At 44.4% G+C, this 19,557-nt stretch overlaps 1 protein-coding gene across 5 annotated transcripts in view; it reads right to left on the bottom strand.

The window, feature by feature from the left end:
- Window positions 1-560: 560 nt before the first annotated feature.
- RFFL (ring finger and FYVE like domain containing E3 ubiquitin protein ligase) overlaps window positions 561-19,557 on the bottom strand; it is a 26,895-nt gene continuing 7,898 nt past the window's right edge. Inside the window, exons 2-7 of one of the 5 annotated variants that reach the window (XM_021710454.1) lie at window positions 16,738-16,925; window positions 12,160-12,570; window positions 8,634-8,717; window positions 7,450-7,660; window positions 6,170-6,193; window positions 561-3,324 (exon numbers count right to left, since the gene is read on the bottom strand). In XM_021710454.1, the coding sequence (XP_021566129.1) occupies window positions 3,143-3,324; window positions 6,170-6,193; window positions 7,450-7,660; window positions 8,634-8,717; window positions 12,160-12,570; window positions 16,738-16,917 (1,092 nt within the window). In that variant the 5' untranslated portion in view covers window positions 16,918-16,925 and the 3' untranslated portion in view covers window positions 561-3,142. Of the gene's footprint in view, window positions 3,325-6,169; window positions 6,194-7,449; window positions 7,661-8,633; window positions 8,718-12,159; window positions 12,571-16,737; window positions 16,928-19,557 lie in introns of those variants that run through there. The other 4 variants (XM_008054275.2, XM_008054281.2, XM_021710456.1 and 1 more) reach the window with 4 other exon arrangements.

Below are 19,557 nucleotides of genomic sequence, written 5' to 3'. Positions count from 1 at the left end.
ACTCTTGGTCTCCAAGGGTCACATTCTCAGGAGTCTTCTTCCCTTTCCTTGGGCACCTGGTCAGGGAGATGTGGACAAGCTTGTGCACACCAAGCAGTATTCCCTGAGGCTGGGGCTAGCCTTTTCTGAGCCACTCCATCTGTACCCACAGATGTATCCCAAAGCTACCATGTATCTCCCAGAGTAACCTGAAGACCTAACTGGGCATACTAGCTATCCTCAGATTCTTTCTACCCAGATCTCTAAAGCCTGTCTCTTCTAGATCAGTATCTTAACTCAGTGCTTCTTCCCATTTGTCTTGAGATTCGCCCTTTTCCTACCCAGCCCCCATTTTCTTCTAGGGCATTCTATGGCCTCTTGCACATATCACTTGTGAGGTCTTGGACAAGTCACAATACTGAGCATCTTGACCAAGGCCACATGACCCACACACCTCCAAGAATAATGCAATATATCAAGAGCGTGCCTACATTCATGTGGCCCGGGATTAGCCTGTGGTTTCTCAGTTCTTTTGTCAGTCTTAGCAACCTCTGGCATCCTCACACCAGATAGGACAGGCATCTGTATTGAAACTTTATTACAAAATTATAAAGCAGAGCTCTGTAACAAAAAAATACATATTTGGGTTTGCTTTAACCCCCTCAAGGAAGTCTGAGAAAATCATAATATAAGCCACTTGAAGTAACACATTCACATCCAAGAGATATCCACAAATTTATACAATATAATATTGAGACTGATTCCTGTACAGCTTATTATTTTTAGTTTGGATCCAACTATTCCAATATATTACGAACCGTCAGCTGTCCAGTTCATTTTAAAACAAGTCTCAACTGAAATTTCAGAGCAATCACAGCAAAAGCTACGGAATAATTGGAAGAATCAGCTATTTCCATGATAATTAAAACCAAGGATCCATGAGGGGCAAGAGGGAGGATTGAAGGATTACAAAAATCAAGTTTTATACCTGGGTCAGATGTTAACTGGAATGAGATGTTTTATTGGAACTCCCAACTTGGTGTAATAATAAAAATGATACAAAAAAATCAGGGTGGTTTGACACCTTTTTTCCTAAATGGAAACCTTCACCAAAAGAGAAAAATGTAAAGGCAAGTTATTTCTCCAAAATGAGCAAATGACAAATGACATCAGTTTTCATTCTTAACTGAGGTTACTAGCCAGCCATCAGTATATTACTTTCAATTTGTGTATAGGAGGGAAATTGATAGGTGGGAGGGGAGGTAAGGCCTCAGCAGAGAAAGCAAGTTGTAAGTAGGAAGAGAGCCAACTTCTGCCCAGAAGTTATTGCTAGATCTTAACTGAGTTGTATATACACAGACCTGTTTCACAGTGGAATCAAGAAGTAGCTGAATGAATGGTCCTTTGCTAGACTAGACTGGTAGGCACTGTAAACTACAGTACTTACTGTCTGCCAGAAAGGTAAAAGGTGATGTCTTCATGGGAAAAATCTCTGATTCCCCCAACTCTTAACAAAGGCTGTGGCCCAGAATCACATCATCCAGGACTTGATATAATGCTGAAGTAAGTGACCCAGTGTTCAGCTGACAACTACTTTATGAAATTATGTCATACCCCTGGAAGGAGTTTAGCAGTTGATGATGGAGGGGAAGTATAAATATGTCTGTACCAATATAATGGTCCCTTTAGAGGTTTTCCACTGTGATCCAGAATCATGATTGATTTTTCTACTTTTAGAGACCTCAGCTGCACATTGGGGGCAGCAGAGGGGTCTGCATAGTTCATGCACTGGTAATGGGAGAACACATAACTCTTCTGATAGCATGTGTGTTTTGTGCTTGGCCAAGCTTCTTCAGGAAATGTTCTTAAGCCCCCTTGGCTCTTCCAGGTAGGTAAAGACTAAGAGGGTTCAAAAAACATTACCTACCCATTACATGGTCCTAGAGAATGCTTCCTCCCTGACCTGCCCCTAAAAACCAGTAGGCTAAGAAAGGAAATGAAAGTAGGGACATCCTACCAACTTGGGGAACGAAGACTTCAACTGTCTGGTCATGGTGAAATCCAGTCTCATTTGGCACCTTCTGAAATCTCTTAGGTGTTCTGTCTCACATGTTTGGTCTCCAGCAAATTCATGAGAAGTACGGCTAGAGAAAAGCAAGCCTTTTTGTCTGAGTCTGTATGCCTTTGGTGAGACCAAGTTTAAAACCACCATGAGTATGAGAAGGATTTCATTTTCAGGGGAAAGTGGTTTAAGAATCCTGACTATTGAAAAAAAGATCAGACGTCAAGCCAAAGTTAAGTGGAAAGCCACTGCCTCCAACCAACACTTACCCTTTCCTCATAAACTAAAATAAAGAATGGTACAAAGTCAGGTCCCAAGAGAGGAGAAGCAGGAGTGATTATCCATGCACCATCCCTTCCAATGATCATACTTTCCCAGCAGTTTGGGAGCCAGGATGTTTTGTTGGTTTCCAGGGGGTCAGATCAGAAGACATAGCTTCCAATTCCAGTACTTAAGGAAGTCACTCTAAACAACTTTGAAATTTTTTGATAGCATTTGTGTTTCATTTCTCACCAGAGATAAGTTTACTGGTCCAAATTCTGTCCTAAGGATCACTATTGGTTTAGTAAACTAACATATTTTTGGTCCAAAGAAGCAAATGGATTTTAGGCGATGGAGCAAGAGATTTAGCAAAGGTAGGTTAAAGTACAGAAAGCCAGGGGCACCAGAAATTTAAATTCAAATGTGCTGGGGAAGGAGAGAACCATTTCCAGCAGGAAACACACAGGCAGTCATCTCCAGGGGAGGGGTAAGGTACAGGAGGAAGAGTGAAACTGTCTAGGTTCTCGGAGAAAGACATGATCCAAGTTCTAGAAAGTCCTCTGTTCACCAGTTACCATCATCACTCCAAGATCACTGAAAAAGGACTCACCCATGTGCTTTGCACCAGTTCCTACTGGCCTCAGGGGCTTTGCCAGCCAAGAGGTGCACCCCTGTGGCAAGACAGGCATGCCCAGGGGTAACATGGCATCTTGCTTGCCCTGGTCTTGGGAACACTGCAACACTTCTTCTGTTAGCTTGCACTTCTGCAAGCTGGCCAACCCTGAGCCCAGACACTCCGGCTATGTTCCTGTAAGGCACTGAAGAAGCTGATACAAGCCCTCAGGACCGGAAGACGTGCACAGCTCGGATCACATACTGCCGGCAGATAGGACACTCATTCATGCGCTTGCCACACTTGGTACATGTAACCATGTGGCCACACTCCAGCAGAACACAGTCAATAGGTGAGTCCATGCAGATTTTACACAGGTTCTCCTCCAGGCCAGATGGCAGTGCTCCTCCTACACAAACACATAGGATAAAAAAGGGCAGAGGGAAAAGTAAGGAGATTGTCTAAGTGTATGAGGTGGTAGAGGGATGGAGGTGGGAGCTAACCAGCACACTGTGAACAAACCCCCAAATGCACACACTTCCCTCAAACAGAACTTCTTCAAGAAAACTTTCCTCAGTCACCAACTCCATTGCTTGTTTAAACCCATACCTCCTCCCTTCCAAGGGCTGTAGATTTGAAGAATACAGTACTTATGGATCAAACACACCCCAGAACATAAGAACTAAGGCAAAGTCCTCAAAGCTTAAAATAAATAATTTTCTCACTGTACTGAGGCTGTAATATAGTGAGTGAGTGGCACCTAGGGACTCATTATCCTGAGGCAGAACATGCTGGTTCAGAAAAGTTTAGATATAAAAGGGAACCGCAATGAATGGTTCATTAAGGATCGCAAGTCTTATCTATAAGCATATCCCCCATTTAGTAAAGTCAAGGATCTTAGGGGCCTCCTGTGCTATCCCACAAGCTACCCCAGGGCTTTCTCTGAGGAAACTTCCTGATGGAGAAGCTTGGCAGAAATTATTGCTCATTCTGTGCTGCCCCCATAGAACTTTTCTCACACCCCCATGACTGCTTATCGCACTGGATTATGATTCTGAGTTTGTCTACTTATCTCCACCAGTAGACTATGAGTTCCTTAATTCAACATATTCAGTCAACTTCTACAATTATATACTTAGTATTTACTACATACTCTGAGGTTAGATATTCACCTTTGAACCCCCAAAATGCCAGTCACATGGTAGGTGTTCTCCAAACGGCTGATGAATGAACATGACTGAAAACAGCTCACATTTACTGAATGCTTACCTAAGCCAGGCGGGGTCCTAACTCACTGAGCCTCACAAAAACTATGAAGTAGGAACTCCTAACTCTCATTATATAAATGAAGCCACTAGGGCCAAAGAGTTAAGTGGCTTGCCCAAGGGCACACACAGCTGCTAGGTAGAGGAACCAGGATTCAAACCCAGACAGGCTGACCACACAACTCCTGCATTGTATGGCCTTCCGCGTTAGTGCCTGAGGACAGAGACTATCAAGATAGTATTACCTGCCTAGAGCACAGAGTTCTCAATAAATGCTAACTGGTCTGTACTGGTGGTAAGATGCAGTGGGCACAACCAGTATCTTTCCAGTTTATAGGGGTACAGAAAAATCTTCACGTTCAAAAGTCCAGCCATCTCCAACAAACCTTAAATTGCAGTCTGAACTAGGATAGCCATAAACAGCCTCATACCAGTCACCTACATCTGTGGTTAGGCTACTGTTGCTTTTATACTTTTTTCCCCCCTCTTTTCTGGACTATTCAAAAAGTCAAGAAAAACTTCCCCTAGAAGGTGGGCTGAATGTGGAAGGGAGTGAAAACTATTTACCTCCTTTGAGGTGCTGTTAGCCCTAACAGGGAAGATTTAGAAGGGACTGAACTAAGCAAATAGCTAAGATGAGTGGAGTGATTTATAGATTTTCAATTACTTATTACTTCTCTAGAGAGTAACAATAGGCCGGCCTCAGTGGCTCAGCCTGTAATCCCAGCACTTTGGGAGGCCAAGGTGAGCGGCTTGCCTGAGCCCACAGGTTCAACACCCGCCTGGGCAACTTGATGAGACCTCATCTCTACAACAAATCAAAAATTAGCCGGGTGTGGTAGCGCGTGCCTGTAGTTCCAGCTACTTGGAAGTCTGAGGCGCAAGGATCGCCGGAGCCCAGCAGGTCGAGGCTGCGGTGGCCAGGAGCAGCCATCACACTCCAGTCTGGGCGACAGAGTGAGATTCCAACTCAAAAAAAAAAAAAAAAAAAAAAAAGAGAGAAAGAGAATAACAATAAACGCATCAGCTCAGTTGTCAGCATTCTTCCAGTGAATCAGAAAAGGAAAGGAAGGCACCAAGTGGATTAGCCTGATCTTGGTACCAGGTGAGAGGTAGGTCTAGAACTCTAAATGGTTTTGGGGAATTTGTAAAAGCTCAACGCTCTTTTATGTCTCATAAGAAATCATTCTGAACAAACCATTCTGAGCAAAAGGCCATTTTACTAAATAACAAATGTAGGAAGATTTCTGAAAAAGATTAAAATGCTCCACAGGCTCTAACACTACTCTGAGAATGCTCTCTCGGGAGGGCACTCACAACCACATAGCCTTGAGGCTTTCAAAATTATACGTCATATTTTAGAATGCTCCCCCAATGCTCAGGAGTTCTGCAGGGTTCTGGGGTTCCTGAAGGCCCAGTGGTGGTCTTTAAGTATGGGATATGCAGCTTGAGCCCACACAGTATCACAGGTGACCCCTTTCTGATCTATCTCTGGAGCAACTCTAACTGCTGCCAGCCCTGTACAAACAGGGCTCTCTTGGGTCATGACCCTTTCTTTTTGGTTGGTACCAGAGGCTGGTAAACATCCTGAGTGATTTCCCTGAAGGTGCACAAAGAGACCCTCTCCATTCAGACCAGAAGTGAGTAAACACACCAGGATTATGAAAAATGTGTGATACTTGCCACCACTTGCTCTGCTAAATGTTTTGCAATACTGGCTTCTGAGTTTGGCAGTGCAGAGATGTGCACATCAGTCTGCCCCCAGGTATGTGCCACTCTGTTCCCTACAGAACAGAGTGAAAAGTGGAGAGTGAAAAGTCCTACAGATGCTGAGGTGAAGCTCTGGTTCTCGGTGCATTTCCCACACACCATCTCTCTGGAAGCCCAAGTGCTCAGACTTCTGAGACTAACAGGAATCGGGGTAGGAGGAAGGAAAAGACAGAAGAGCTAAGAGCCTAAGCCCATTCCCAAACAGAAACAACTACATACCGTTTTGGTCTTCAGCACCACACACTGAAAAGGAAAGAGAGATGTCTGAATAGGTGATGGCATATGGCGCAAACAGTCTTTTCCCACCTAAGGTCATTTCTGGACTCTGACCACTCCCTGCTGGGAAAGACACTTGCCCTCTTCACTCATCTGAATGCTGAGAACTCAGCTCCTGCTGGCATGTCTGGTCTAATCTTAGAAAAAAGTATTCTACCCATTTGCATAAACAAACCGCCAAGTAGAAGGAGACTGAATTTGCACAGTATCTTTTTCTATTGCTTTTGAAGCCAGCATTAAAGACAAGAATGAATGATCTGGCTATTTCAGTCAGGGAGTCTGGATTCCATTCTCATGTAGAATCATCTGTTCTATTCCCTAGGTCCTCACAACTTGAGGGAGAGTCTTAAGATGGTCCCAAAGGGACGACTAGGACTCCACATCAGTAAGTCTCAGTCTGTGATTGCATGAACAGTCAAATGTTCCATAATACTGATGAATCTGGGTTACCAGTAGAGCCCAAAATCTGATTTCAAAATCTGACTCAACTCCTATCATGCAAGGAATCAATATGTTGCTCTCTTAGAACCAAATCAGTTGGGAAGGGGAGAAAAGGTGAGTGCTCTGGGGTGAAGTAATTTTAGGAAATGCCACGTCCAAGCAGCCAAACACGTTTCTCTTCTACAGGACCTCTCTGCCTTTAATATAAAAGTATCTACCATGAGTCAGTAACAAAGACACAGTAAAAAGTAATTTTTCTCAAACTTATTTAACCACAGACCCAGATAATTTTCTGGGCATCTCCTGAAAATGGGAGCATGTTAAAATGCCTTGGGAAATGAGCAAAAGGAAAAACCCAAGAGCAGGCAAAACAGATAGATTCTCCCACAATGTGTGCAAAGATTTGCATTCTAACTTCCCAAATGTTTAGAATAAGTATTGTTGGAGGTGGTAGGAGTGTGGAGAGGGTGGCAAAGGGTGCACAGGCTATGGGCTTAGACTGGAAAATTCTCAGTTCAAATCTGGGCTCCACAATACAAGGGTGATGCTATGAATGCCTATATCACAGGTTGCTCTGAGGAGTAGATAAATATATGCAATGCCTAACCTAGTCTTGATACTCAACCACAAATGGTATCTATTATTAGATGGTACAAATGGTGTAAGGTGACTCCTTCCACAGCTAAAGGCATGGAAATTGGGTCAGGTGGATGCCATCATGCTTTTGAGTGACAGCAAACACTCTGGAGCTCTATGCAGCTGCCATCCAGACAGTTTCTCACCCAAATGCTGGAGTCCTTTCTGATCTTTGTACAACCGCGTGACCCTCTCCATCAGCTCCCACTTCTCACAGCAGCCCTTATAGTTGACAAAATTGCGAGCCAGGATCTCCTTCAGCTGCCGCACTGTCAGGCCTTCAATGTCCTCCAGGTCAGTCAGATCAGATAGAGAGGCCCTCCGGCCCGGGACGAAGCTGTCTTCTGAGTCAATGGACTGCAACAGCAAAGAAGACATCAGTGTGCTCAGCCCTCACCTCCCCTAGCTCTCTCCAGGGACCTCAAAGCATACATCACCCCACACGTTTGGTGACTGACCACAAGAAGAGTGGGAACAGAGATAGAAAGAATATCTGGCATGGTGCTCTGCATTGCCAAAGGACTACAATCTCTTCCTGATTCACAGTTCTGTGTTCAAGCACAGACGGCCACAAACCAACCAATCAGTGTGATATAGTAGAACGTCTGACTCAGATGGCCCTAATTTTGAACCCTAGCTCCTCCAATGATTAATGCTAAATAATAATCCATTTAGTTGCTTACCTCTCTGAATCTGTTTTCCCCCCATAAAGGAGAGATCGCAGTCCTACCCCACAGAATTCCTGTGAAGATTAAATGTGGCAGCACATGAAACCACCAAGCATGGTGCTGGCCTTTCTCTCTCTGCTAGAGAGTTCTGCGTGCCCATAGGATGAGGCCAACATCCCTGACAGGCACTCCTCTATATAAACCCTCAGTCACAGCCCCTTGGCCTTGATCACTTGAGGGCTATGCTCTGGACTGGACCCCGCCCCGCTGAGACCTAAATTTCTGATTATCTGATCTCCTTCCCCTGACAATGGCTACTGTGCGCTAGAAGCAAGAGGAAAAAAAAGAACAAGATTTTCACAGCAGCACCACAATCCTGCCCTCTGGCCGCTCTTAGAAAATCAATATATGGAAATATAATGGGCCATGAGGCTCCCCAATCTCCAATGTGAGCTCACAACTCCACACTGACAGTTCAAAAGTTAATCTGGAACACTAACACTGAACTCCATCCATCCTGAAAAGAGAATTTCAAAAGGACTGGCATCACAGACTGATTCTTCTCTTTCTACCTCCAAGTCTGCTAAAAGGTTCTTAAGTACATACTAAAAACACCAGTGAAGGGGCGAAGGGGAAGGAACAGACCCAAGCAGAGGCCCCACCTGGGTCTCATCCTCAGCAGGTGCTCTGGCTGTGCTCTCCAGGTAGATAGGATCCTCTTGGTCCTGAGACACATGGCCATTGGCCTGTGGGAAGAAAAAGATGACATCACATCCACAGAGATGTCCCAGAGATGCACACAGCACGGGCCTCTTTCTAGATCACACAATGTCCAAAATGTATTCCCATCTCCCCCCCAGAAATCTGGACTCTCACAACATCATGACAAAAGCCTGCTCTCTCATCCTGACTCTTTCAGACAGAGAAACCACACAAATAGACTTCAACAGACATAAAGCTGCCTTCTAGAACATGAGTGCATTAATTCTACCCACCACCAGCAAGACAGTAGCCACTACTCACTGCCAATTTACTCTCAGCTTGAGCCCTCCAGGTGAAGGGAAGGTCACTATGTCCACTCTGCTGCTGGAATGCTCTCTGACTGCCATCGAGTTTTTTTCTTGACACTGATCCAAAACTGTCCTCCCTATAACTTCTACGCACTATCACTGGTTCTGCCCCTCAGATCAGTGTGTCTACTGTTTTTTCCAAGGTGGTCATATCATGTCTTCCCTTCCTTCACACAAAATCACCCTAAGCTTCCTCATCTGACACTAATGGGACAAACTTTCCAGATCCTCACCACACTAGTCTCTCTTTTCTGCCTGTAACTGGGCTCTCACGTTCTGAAAATGTGCTCACACCTGTTGAGCACACTATTTCTAAGAGCTGTCTCGAAACCTATCAAACTTTAATGTATCTAAGAATCCATTAGCCTATGACCATATAAGACAAATGCCTGTGCTTAAGGAGTTTCATTCTGCTTAGAATTCTATTCTCAAAAGGTTCCTTCTGAGTATTCCTTTAGGTGGTTTTGCCAAAGAATAGTCAGAACTGTAAGCCTCTAATTCCATTACCATTTAAGCCACAAACCCCCCAACTAGATCCTCTTCACCCACTGCTCCCTCCAGGTAAAAGGTCTGCTGTGCACTCAGAGCAAAGAGGCATCTGAGCCCGCAGGCCCTTTTTTCAGACCCTGGGAGCACCAGCAAAGGAACAACTTGGGAAACTAAAGTCACCTACTGACGCTAGCTGCTCATCCCAGATTAGGTTAGGATGCATAACATGGAGCTAATCAATAAAAGGCAAGCTACAATAGAAATGAAAAGTAGAAATGACAATAACACAGCTGAGCCAATGGCTCCTGCCTATAATCCCAGCACTGTGGGAGGCTGAGGCAGGAAGACCGCTTGAGGCCAGAAGTTCAAGACCAGCTTGGGCAAGACCTCTTTCTCAAAAAAAAGGAAGAAAAAAAAAAGCCACAAGTTGTGGTACATGCCTGTAGTTCTAGCTATTTAGGAGGTTGAGATGGAGGGATTGTCTGAGCCCAGGAATTTGAAGTTATAGTGAATTCATCACTGCACTCCAGCCTGGGCAACAAAGAAAGACCCTGTCTCAAAAAAAAAAAGAAAGAAAGAAAAGAAAAAGAAATAGCAAAATACCAAGTGATGACAAGATCATGCACATAACAGCACACATGTATGGGAATGCATTCAAAACAATGTCCTCATCAATACCTCTAGTTTTCTCTTAGCTTTATGGTGCCCAGTGGACTCTTGGATAGTGCCATCTTGCAACTACCTTGGAATCTTTCAGAGCCTAACCTGTTCCTAAGTGGATAGTTTTCTTATGTCCTTTGTTTCCTAGACAGAAATTGGACCTACTGTTGTAAAGCATGCTCGTCTTTCCAGTTTACCCACTGGCTAAATCAAAATCTACAATTAGGACCTGTCCACAAGTGTGCTTATTGTATATACTTCCTTGCTAGGGAATTAAAGATAAAAGAAAGAACCTGGTGGAGCAAGTACTATAAGGAAATTTACATTCTAGGTGCAGCTTACTCTTAGCCTTGAGTAAGTTACTTAACTCCCCTATGCCTGTTTTTCTGCTTGCTAAGTACATATCTTACCCGAACAGGGGATGTGAGCAGATACTGAAGCCTTCTGAAAATCTCAGGGGAAAAGTACCCAGTAAGATCTAGTATTAAGGATGACCTGCAGGTGTAATCTGGAAACTTCTGGTTAATGACAGGAAGCTTCTAATCTTTTATTAAAAGAACCTACCTGATTGTTCTTTACAGAAAAACAATTCCTCAAGGTCTTCTCCTGGCTCCCCGTAAATGGGGAAGAGTACTCCAAAAACCAAGCAAAGAGGAATATATAGCAGGATGTAAATCCTGTCCAGCAGAGCCAGAGCCAGAGCTTAGGAAAATGTGAAAAGTCCAGCAGGGGAGAAAAGCATGCTCAAGCCAAAATGGGAATTAAATAATTTTACTGCAGTTAAATTATGCTATCACAGTGGCCTTTATGCCTCAGTACCCATCGAGAGCTGAATCAGGGGGGCCAGACCTGGCAAAGGAAGTGATCATAAACAAGATCCACATCGTGTGTGGGAACTGACAATGCTCTAAGTAGCTCAGAGCTCTTCAGACATGATCTCACACCTCTCAAGCCTCCCAACACCCTGGCAAGATCAAACATGGCCTGAGATTACTAACACCACTGCAGGCTCAACATTTTCCCAGGACCATGAAGTCAGTGACAAAAGTGGAAACCAGATCTTCTAGTTCCTAATATCCCCATATTGCCCAAGCCCTATGAAGAACAGGGTCAGTAAGGCACCTGTGTGACACCACCACTCCTTAGCCAACAGTTACATCTACTGGCCTCGCTCTAACATAGTAGTCAGCGATCTATGTGTCCACCCTTCCTCTTCTGGGGACTTTTTGAGGACGAACAGTATACACTCACTTCTGTTCTCCCCATGCCTGGCTCATGGCTCAATCAATGTGCTGTGCTGAGCTTACCATTTCCAGGCCCCCTCCCAGGATAATGAAATAGCAGACTCCGGTACAGCAGTATCCCAACCCCTCCCTCCCAAACAGTGACTGGCAAAAGAAGCAGAGTTCTTGTCACAGTGTTTCTCTCTCCTTCCCTCCACATATTCTTTTTTTCCCTAATACCTTGTGCTGGTTACTAAGGAACCAAGTCCCAATCCAACAAAGGTAAGGAAGTCAGAGGGCAAAACTGGAACAGAACTAAATTTGGAGAGTTTAATGGCAAGTTTTCTCAAAATAGTTCTGGCACAATGAAATTTTTTAAAATGCCTAGCTAGAATATGTATGCATTAAAAACAAACAAAAACTACAAAACAAAGCCCTGGTACTGTGCATATATATCATCTCTGAAGAAAGACAAAACATGAGGGCAACCCCTTTGGGTACCCTCCCATTGTGGGAGCTTTTCTGTCCTCTTAATAAATCCTGCTTTAAAAAAAAAAAGAAAGAAAGACAAAACATGAGTCTGATGTCCAGAAAACACCTCTTCATGTGTCAGTGGGCAGAAAGACTTCACACAGTCAAGGCTTCACACTTAAACTTCACACATTCCCACAATGCTGGTCCAGGTAGGAGAGGAAAATGAACCCTCACACTGGAACAGATTGGCAGAGACTGCAAACGGGCCGTACCTGCTGACTTTCCTGAGCCCGGGCTGAGGCGACAGAGGTGGCTTGTGGAGATGAAGAGGGGAGATTGGGTGAGGTAGGCGGAACTGTGCTGGCATGAGGCTGTGTGAGGAAGGCCTGATGCTCAGGGAAGTCCGTGGACAAGGTGGGGGCACGAGTCCTGCCCTCCTGGGAGATTACAGGCTGTTGGCCAAGCACCAAGAGCACCAGCTCCTCTTTCTCCCGGCACATTTCGGTGGAGATGTCATGGAGGCTGAGATAGTCCCTCAGGTCCTTCACCTTCATCTTCATGAGCTCCTCCCGCTGAAAGGCTGTGGCTCGGAACCGTTGGCAGAGAAGGCAGAGGCGGGGCCCATTCCCCACTTGGCTTGAACATGTCATGCAGAAATGCTTCTTACAGTCCAGGCAGGTCTGCTGCTTACATAAAGAGGCAGAGGAAACCATGTCAGACCGAGAGAACAAGCTGGAGAGAGGGAGAGGAGCTTCAGGTCTGCCAAGCCTAGCAGGATTTCCTTCAGTCACTCGTACTTTTACTAAGCTATCTCCTGATCTAAAGGTGCAAACCACTTTGTAGTTGTTAGACTGAAAGTCACTGAGAGGTTGGCAGACCTCTGGAATGTGTCTGTGTATTATCTCCATGTAAAGGACACTTCACATTTATTAATTCACCTGAGGCTTACTTTACTAACAAAGAATGCGAGGGTATGAATCAAGACCACCAGTTTTAGAATAAAAAAAGCTCTGTATTGTCATTAAGTTTCCCTCCCTTCTTGCAGTGTCACCTTGGATGTGTAACCTGACCTCCCCGGCGTTCAGTGTCCACATCTGTGAAATGGGATGAAAACAGTATCTACCTCAGGGGGTTGCTTTGAAGATTAAGAGAAAATGCATTTTGCATATCTGACACATGAGTCCTCATTAAGTGTTAGCTGTTTTAACTATTATTGCTAGGAAAAATTGGCTAATGATAAAAGCCAGAATTCTTTCTGCTTTATTGCTAAGGCAAGAAAGCAAATGTCTGAAGGTTGTGGCGTTGCTACTGGTTACTATAATTATTAGTGTTAATTAAATTTACTGACGTACTCTTATGTGCTTCTATACCTAGCTTGTCCTTTAATTCTCAGGGCAATTCCACACAGTAGGTTTTTGTGTTGTTCCCTGATTCACAGACAAAGCAACTTGGGTTTAGAGAGATCAAGTATCGTATTCAAGGTCGGGCAGTAAAGAGCAGAGCTGGGATTTGCACCCGAGGTCTGTCTGAGGCTAATGCTCATGGTCACACTTTCCACCAGGCCTTGCTGCGTAGCTCAGTCCCATTCAAGTACAGAGCAGCACTGACCAGGGGCCTGGCTTTCCATCTGCAAACTCCCAACCCACTGCCCCATCCTCAGAGGCTGGGTCAGGCTCCCCACTCCAGGAAGACCCACTTATAGTGTTGTAAATTCAGTGGTGCATAAGACCACATGCAAGACAAATATTTAGACAGCTATGAGAGGCCCTCTGGACATTAGGGTCTCTCGTCTGTGAAAGCACAGAGTGTCTCAGGCAGGCGACGAGAGCGCCTGACAGGCTGGCTGGTACTGCCTGGCAGCAGCTACTCCCACAGTCACTGACAACACTGTGGGAGTAGCTTGCTCAATCACAGGAAGCAATCCTCAGCCTTTCACCCCACAGGCTGGGTGAGCGCAGTGACATCTGGCTGAGCTCTGTTCTGGCCAAGAGCAGGTCACACCCCCATCAAGAAAGGTAATTCCTGAGCACATTGGGATTGGCCTGGAGGGCACCCTCACTAATCCTTTCAAGAAGTAACTGTTCATCCTGTGGTGACTTAAGTATTAACCTAGATGTTTCTGCTCTCTCTTTTCTAAATATAGAAAGCCGTTCAGTCTAAAAAAGATGTCCAAGAGACAAGATTCTCATAGTCAAGATCACAGACACACTTGTATGGGCTGAAGTAAAAAATCTGCATAGTTAAGATAGTTATATTCAGTTTTTGTCTAAGTGTCATTCATATAGTAAAGGGAAAAAGAAATTATGTTTACCATCCAGTTTTGGCTATTAAGACTTAGAAAGCACTGTGAAGGGACACACATATCATGCTCCCTTATTCTCCACACAGTTATACCTAGACAATAAACTGTTCAGAGGCCAACTTAAAAGGATGCATGGCTGCACTAGCCTCATAATGGTTCTGGGACCAGCAGTCACACAGGCAGAAATAGATGTTTGGAGGTATTTGGGTTTGTTCATATCTACAGATTTGCTATCGGGAAATGAAGTGTGTTTGGGATGACTGAGACCGAAACGAGGAGACTTAAAGTACCATAAAGCTGTGGGCCTGACATGGAACATTACTTAAGTCAATGCAGTTTGACAAGACCTAGTTTGACACAATTATAAAGCCTGTGTTGCTCAACTGGCCTGATCCAAACAACTCTGGTCTGATCCTTTCTTCAAACGTGTGTGGCTTGTTGGATGCGAGATCAGAATGCAAAGGCAGCAACCCAGCTTCTACACACACCCTGCTCCTGGGGACTCTGAAGTAAGCCAGTATCTGAAACATACCCTCCAGGAGCAGGAGAGCACTGAAGGCTAAAAGTCTAGCATGCCCGGAGGCAGAGAACAAAGAGAAGGGAAAAAAGGGAAAAAACAAGAGCAGAATGAGCAAGGGACATGCTTAGTTACAAATTCTCACAAGTGGTTCAAACTAACTGAGTAAACAAGGTAGAATGAAAAATTAATTAGTGGAAGCAATGCACCTACAGAAATGCCCACAGTACACTCAAACATCCAGCCTCAGAGAGCCAGCAGCAGCACCGCAGGGAGGCGCCATCCTGAGGGATGCCACAGGAGGGGCTCTGCTAGCCCCTTTGCCAATCTGCTCTCCCCACTTCCCTCACCCTCTCCCATCCATACACCCTGGCTGTGGCCAGGCTGCCTTTGTCACTCCACCAGTCTAAGGGCTGTGGAAGTATCATATGAGAGAACATGCATCAAACCTCAGCATCAGGACGCAGAGTCACCTTTTATTTCTTTTCTCCTTGACCTTATCTCTGAGCTTTTGCCAACACTAAGACCCATTCCTCTCTTTCCACTCTGAGATCTGAATATTGCTTCCAGGGCTCCAAGCACAACTTTCTCCTCCAGCTGTTCCAGCTAAAGAGGCTGGGTACCAAACTCCTTCCAAAATTGTCAGGGTTACTGCTAGACCATAGGTAGGTATTATAATACAGATGGGATACATGGTTTGTGACAAAATTACAGCCTGCCATTTCTCTCCAAGACTGAAAACTCAGAGAACGTAAGGGACACACATCTTACTTATGTTCTCTGTAACAAGTCTTCAATGTTATCTATGCTTGGCACCCAATGGGCATTCGGAATACTAACTGTAATGAAAAAAAAAAGGAAAAGAAAAAGACTGTAGGATCCATGTAATCATTTCAATTCAACCACTCTTAGAAAAGACATTTTCAAAGTCCCTGGTTGTTAAATGCCAAAACCTTAAGATAAGAATGCTGATCCACTTAAGCATGAAATTACAAATGAAAAATTCTCACAGGAGAAAATAACCTTAATATTCACAAAACTCATTGTGAATAATGACAAAATTAATTCATACTTGTGTAGTAAGAAAATATTGTAGCAATAACCATCTTTTACCATCCAAACTGGAATTTTTCTTCCCCCACAGAAGCTCTTCTGGCCACACACACTTCCTACTCACTAATGTGGGAAACATGGTTCCCAAGCATCTCAAATGATATCCGTTACAGTAAATAAGATTCAGTCTTTGTCTCTTAGGGTCTTGATGTACCTGAGGAATCCTTGACACGGTTTTCTTTTTTTTCTTTTCTTTTTTTTTTTTGAGTTGGAGTCTCACTCTGTTGCCCAGACTGGAGTGCAGTGGCCGCCCTCAGCAACTGCAGCCTCGACCTACTGGGCTCCGGTGATCCTCCTGCCTCAGCCTTCCAAGTAGCTGGAACTACAGGCACGCACTACCACGCCCGGCTAATTTTTTTGATTTATTGTAGAGATGAGGTCTCGCCAAGTTGCCCAGGCAGGTCTCGAACCCACGGGCTCAGGCAATCCACTCACCTCAGCCTCCCAAAGTGCTGGGATTACAGGCTGAGCCACCAAGCCCGGCTGACACGGTTTTCAATAAAAAGAACAAGTTAATCTGCCTTTTATGATGGCAGCTAATAAAGGAAATAACATCAAGTGCCCACTACACTCCAGGCATCGTGCTGGGCAACATTCATAGCTTATTCTATTCTCCCAACACTGGGAGATGGGTACTACTATCATCCTCATTTTATAATAGGGAAACTGAATCTCAGGAGAAGCTAAGTCATACATCTAGTAAGTAGCAAAGCTGATAACTGAATTCAGGCCTACTGGCTCCAAATCTGTGTTGAGGGCTTTGCTTTTGCTTGGTTAGTTTTTCTTGAACCTTCAGTCTGGTTACCCACATTGTACAGAGAGAGGCAAGGTGGCGGGCATTATGCATAGAGGGCTCTGCGGGCTTGCCCAAGGTCCAGAGGCTGTAACAGCAGGGCAGGCTAAGAAGTCAGCACTCACCTTCCTGGCCATGTTTGCAAAGTGGGCTCCACAGGCCTTGCAGCTTGGTTCTGAGCCTGTTGGGGAAGGGAAGGAACTATACCCAGGGTTGGAATAGGCCTGTGTCCTGGCTCCCTGGGGTGGTGGAACATCTTCAGGCTGTCCATCCAAGCAGAACCAGTTGCAGCAGGTTGCCCACATGATAAAATCTGGTGCAAGGGAGGAAGGGGGAAAATGTCAGAGTTAAGACACATCTCTACTGTCCTTTCCATCCAAAGAGCACAAGTGAAAAGTGATACGCAATTCACATTTGCTACCAGTAGGGGGTTGGGGAGGGCGATGATGGGACAGGCAAGTTTTCTTGCTGTCTCCTCTACCACCACAGTTGCTTTTCTACCTAAGAGGGGAGTGCAGAGGCCTAATCTGCCAGGACAAGATGGGTTGCCAAGGTGGCACTCCACCTTTGAAGCTGCTGATCCCTGATTGGGTTTAATCTGAGATCTAATTTCAAATAAAATCTTTTCTTAACTTAGCAATTACAAACTGGCTTAATACCCACTTTATGCAGGAACATGACCTTGTCCTAGCGCTCAGACAGATGGAACTTTTTAACACACACAAAGACACACACACAATTCCACACTCACAATGTCTAAGAAAAAGATATGTGATGAGTTTCATTGTATAGATAAGGAACTCGGGCTCAAAGAAATCAAATATATAGCTATTGTGGAAAGAGCTAACATACAGAGTTGAGATTCTAAAAACACAGGTCTTCTGACTCCAAGCCTAATGTCCTTTTCCCCATTCCACATTGCCCCTTGATTTCCCCTCCTACCTGCCAGCAGAGTCAACTACTCTTACATTTGTGCCTCCAATCCCAGGTAAACCTCTGTCACAGCACCTAATACAGATGCCCGCACAGATAGTTCTGCCCTTTATGGTCTACTATTTCTCTACAGCAGAGACTTCTTATTCATGTCTGTACTATACCCCACCACTGTCGTACACGTAGCAGATGCTCTACAAGTATTTGCTTCCTTGCCAAGTCAGTACCTCTGCAGGTTTACTAAGAAGTGTTGGGTTATTATTCCCATTTTGCATATCAGATGCAGGGATTGAGGACCAGGGAGCTGATGATTTTTATGATCACAGAACAGAGTGAATCCCATCCCTCAAATGTCAGAATAACCTAAAGATTGTAAGAGGTCCACTCAAATGCCAAGTGCTACTGTGAGACATGAGTATGTTTTTCTCAGTAGACTAAGGCAGTCAATGAGGACATTTTGAGCCTGAATTCTTTGCTTACAGAGATAATAAATCAAACATTTAGTGTTATTATAAGATAATCAGGTCACACAAAAGACTGCTCCGCTCTATCTCCTGACTCATTGTTCTAACAAAGGCATTTTCACAGTACAAAAAGGTGTGATAAGCTGTAAGAAACTAAAAGGCCAACTGATTCAGCCTGGGTCATTTTATAGAGAAAAAGAATGAGGCTCAACCAAGGGAAGTCACTTCTGGGTTCATACAGCTTATAATCCTAGGCTTCTTGACTTCCCTAGGTCCTTTTAGCTTCCCAACACTGCCTCCAATACTACCTGCAATACAATTCGGTCTCTTCTGCAAGGGTCTTTGACTAACATCCATTTCTACCACTTGCCTGCAACTCCCACAAGAGCAGGGAACACAACAGTCTTAGAGTACCCAGTTACACAGGTGGCTCCACAAAGACCACTGAATGAATCACACACAATATTTAAATCTTAACTAAGCACACATTCAATTTCTGGCACATCAAAAACATTTCTCTGTGACTCAATATTACTTGCACGAAGACTCAAGTTCCCAGAAGAGAAGGACCTGATCTGCCTCACTTACAAATGATAGTTCACATGGACTAATGAAGAGCTATTCACACAGTGTGGTCTATGACAAAGTAAATGAGCTCTTTGTTGGCGAGAGAAAGTGGACCACAGAGGAAAAGTAACCCTCTGAAACAGGAATTCTGTTATTTTTTAAATCAAATGTTGGCAGAGGCATCTGAGACGGTGCATAATAATAAAAAGAACAGAGGATCTAGAATCAGCAGGCCTAGGGCCTAAGTCCTGCTCTACTACTGCAGCACTATGTTATCTACCTCTAACAAGTCACGCCCTATCTGAACTTCATTCTTCTCATCTGGACATTCTGTATGCTATAAAGCACTAACTTAAATATTAGTTGTTGTTATCAGCATTATAACAATGCCTTTAACTATAATGTCTCTGGAAAGGCAAAGGTACAAAGTAGACCTAGAGATTTCGCCACAACTACCATCTGGCCCTGGATTTGTCCCCTGCAAAGGGGACAAGGCTGTAGGCAATCCATTCATTTCTGTTAAAATCTCTACTTGTTCATGCATGCACACAACCTTTATTGAAACCAATGCCCTGCCATTTCCAGTGCTAGGTGAGGAAGGTAAAGTACCTACCCTCAAGAGTTCGTGGTCTAGTAGGAGAATCAGGCACATAAAGCCCCAAACTGAAATTTCAGTCAGTGCTTTAACAGATGTTTGAACAGTGTATTGGGTGGGGCAGTGTCTAGCTAAAGGTCATGGCTAGAGGACAGGAAAACCAACCTCTTGGGTAGGTCTACAAAAAGGGAAATGATTAGCTTTATAGGGGCAGAGGGATGACCAGAAAATACGTCTAAAATGGGGTGCAACACATCCAGTCTCACTGTGGGAATAAGTGGGAATTTACCAGAAAGTCCAGAACAGAAATAATTTTCTTTTTTTCTTTTCTTTTTTTCTTTTCTTTTTTTTTTGAGTTGGAGTCTCACTCTGTCACCCAGACTGGA

This window comes from Carlito syrichta, unplaced genomic scaffold, assembly GCF_000164805.1.
Source record: "Carlito syrichta isolate Samal-C Ts95f unplaced genomic scaffold, Tarsius_syrichta-2.0.1 Scaffold78498, whole genome shotgun sequence".
NCBI classification, from domain to species: Eukaryota; Metazoa; Chordata; class Mammalia; order Primates; family Tarsiidae; genus Carlito; species Carlito syrichta.
Note: the sequence above shows the minus strand (reverse complement) of the source record. Positions and strands in the feature narration are given on the sequence as shown.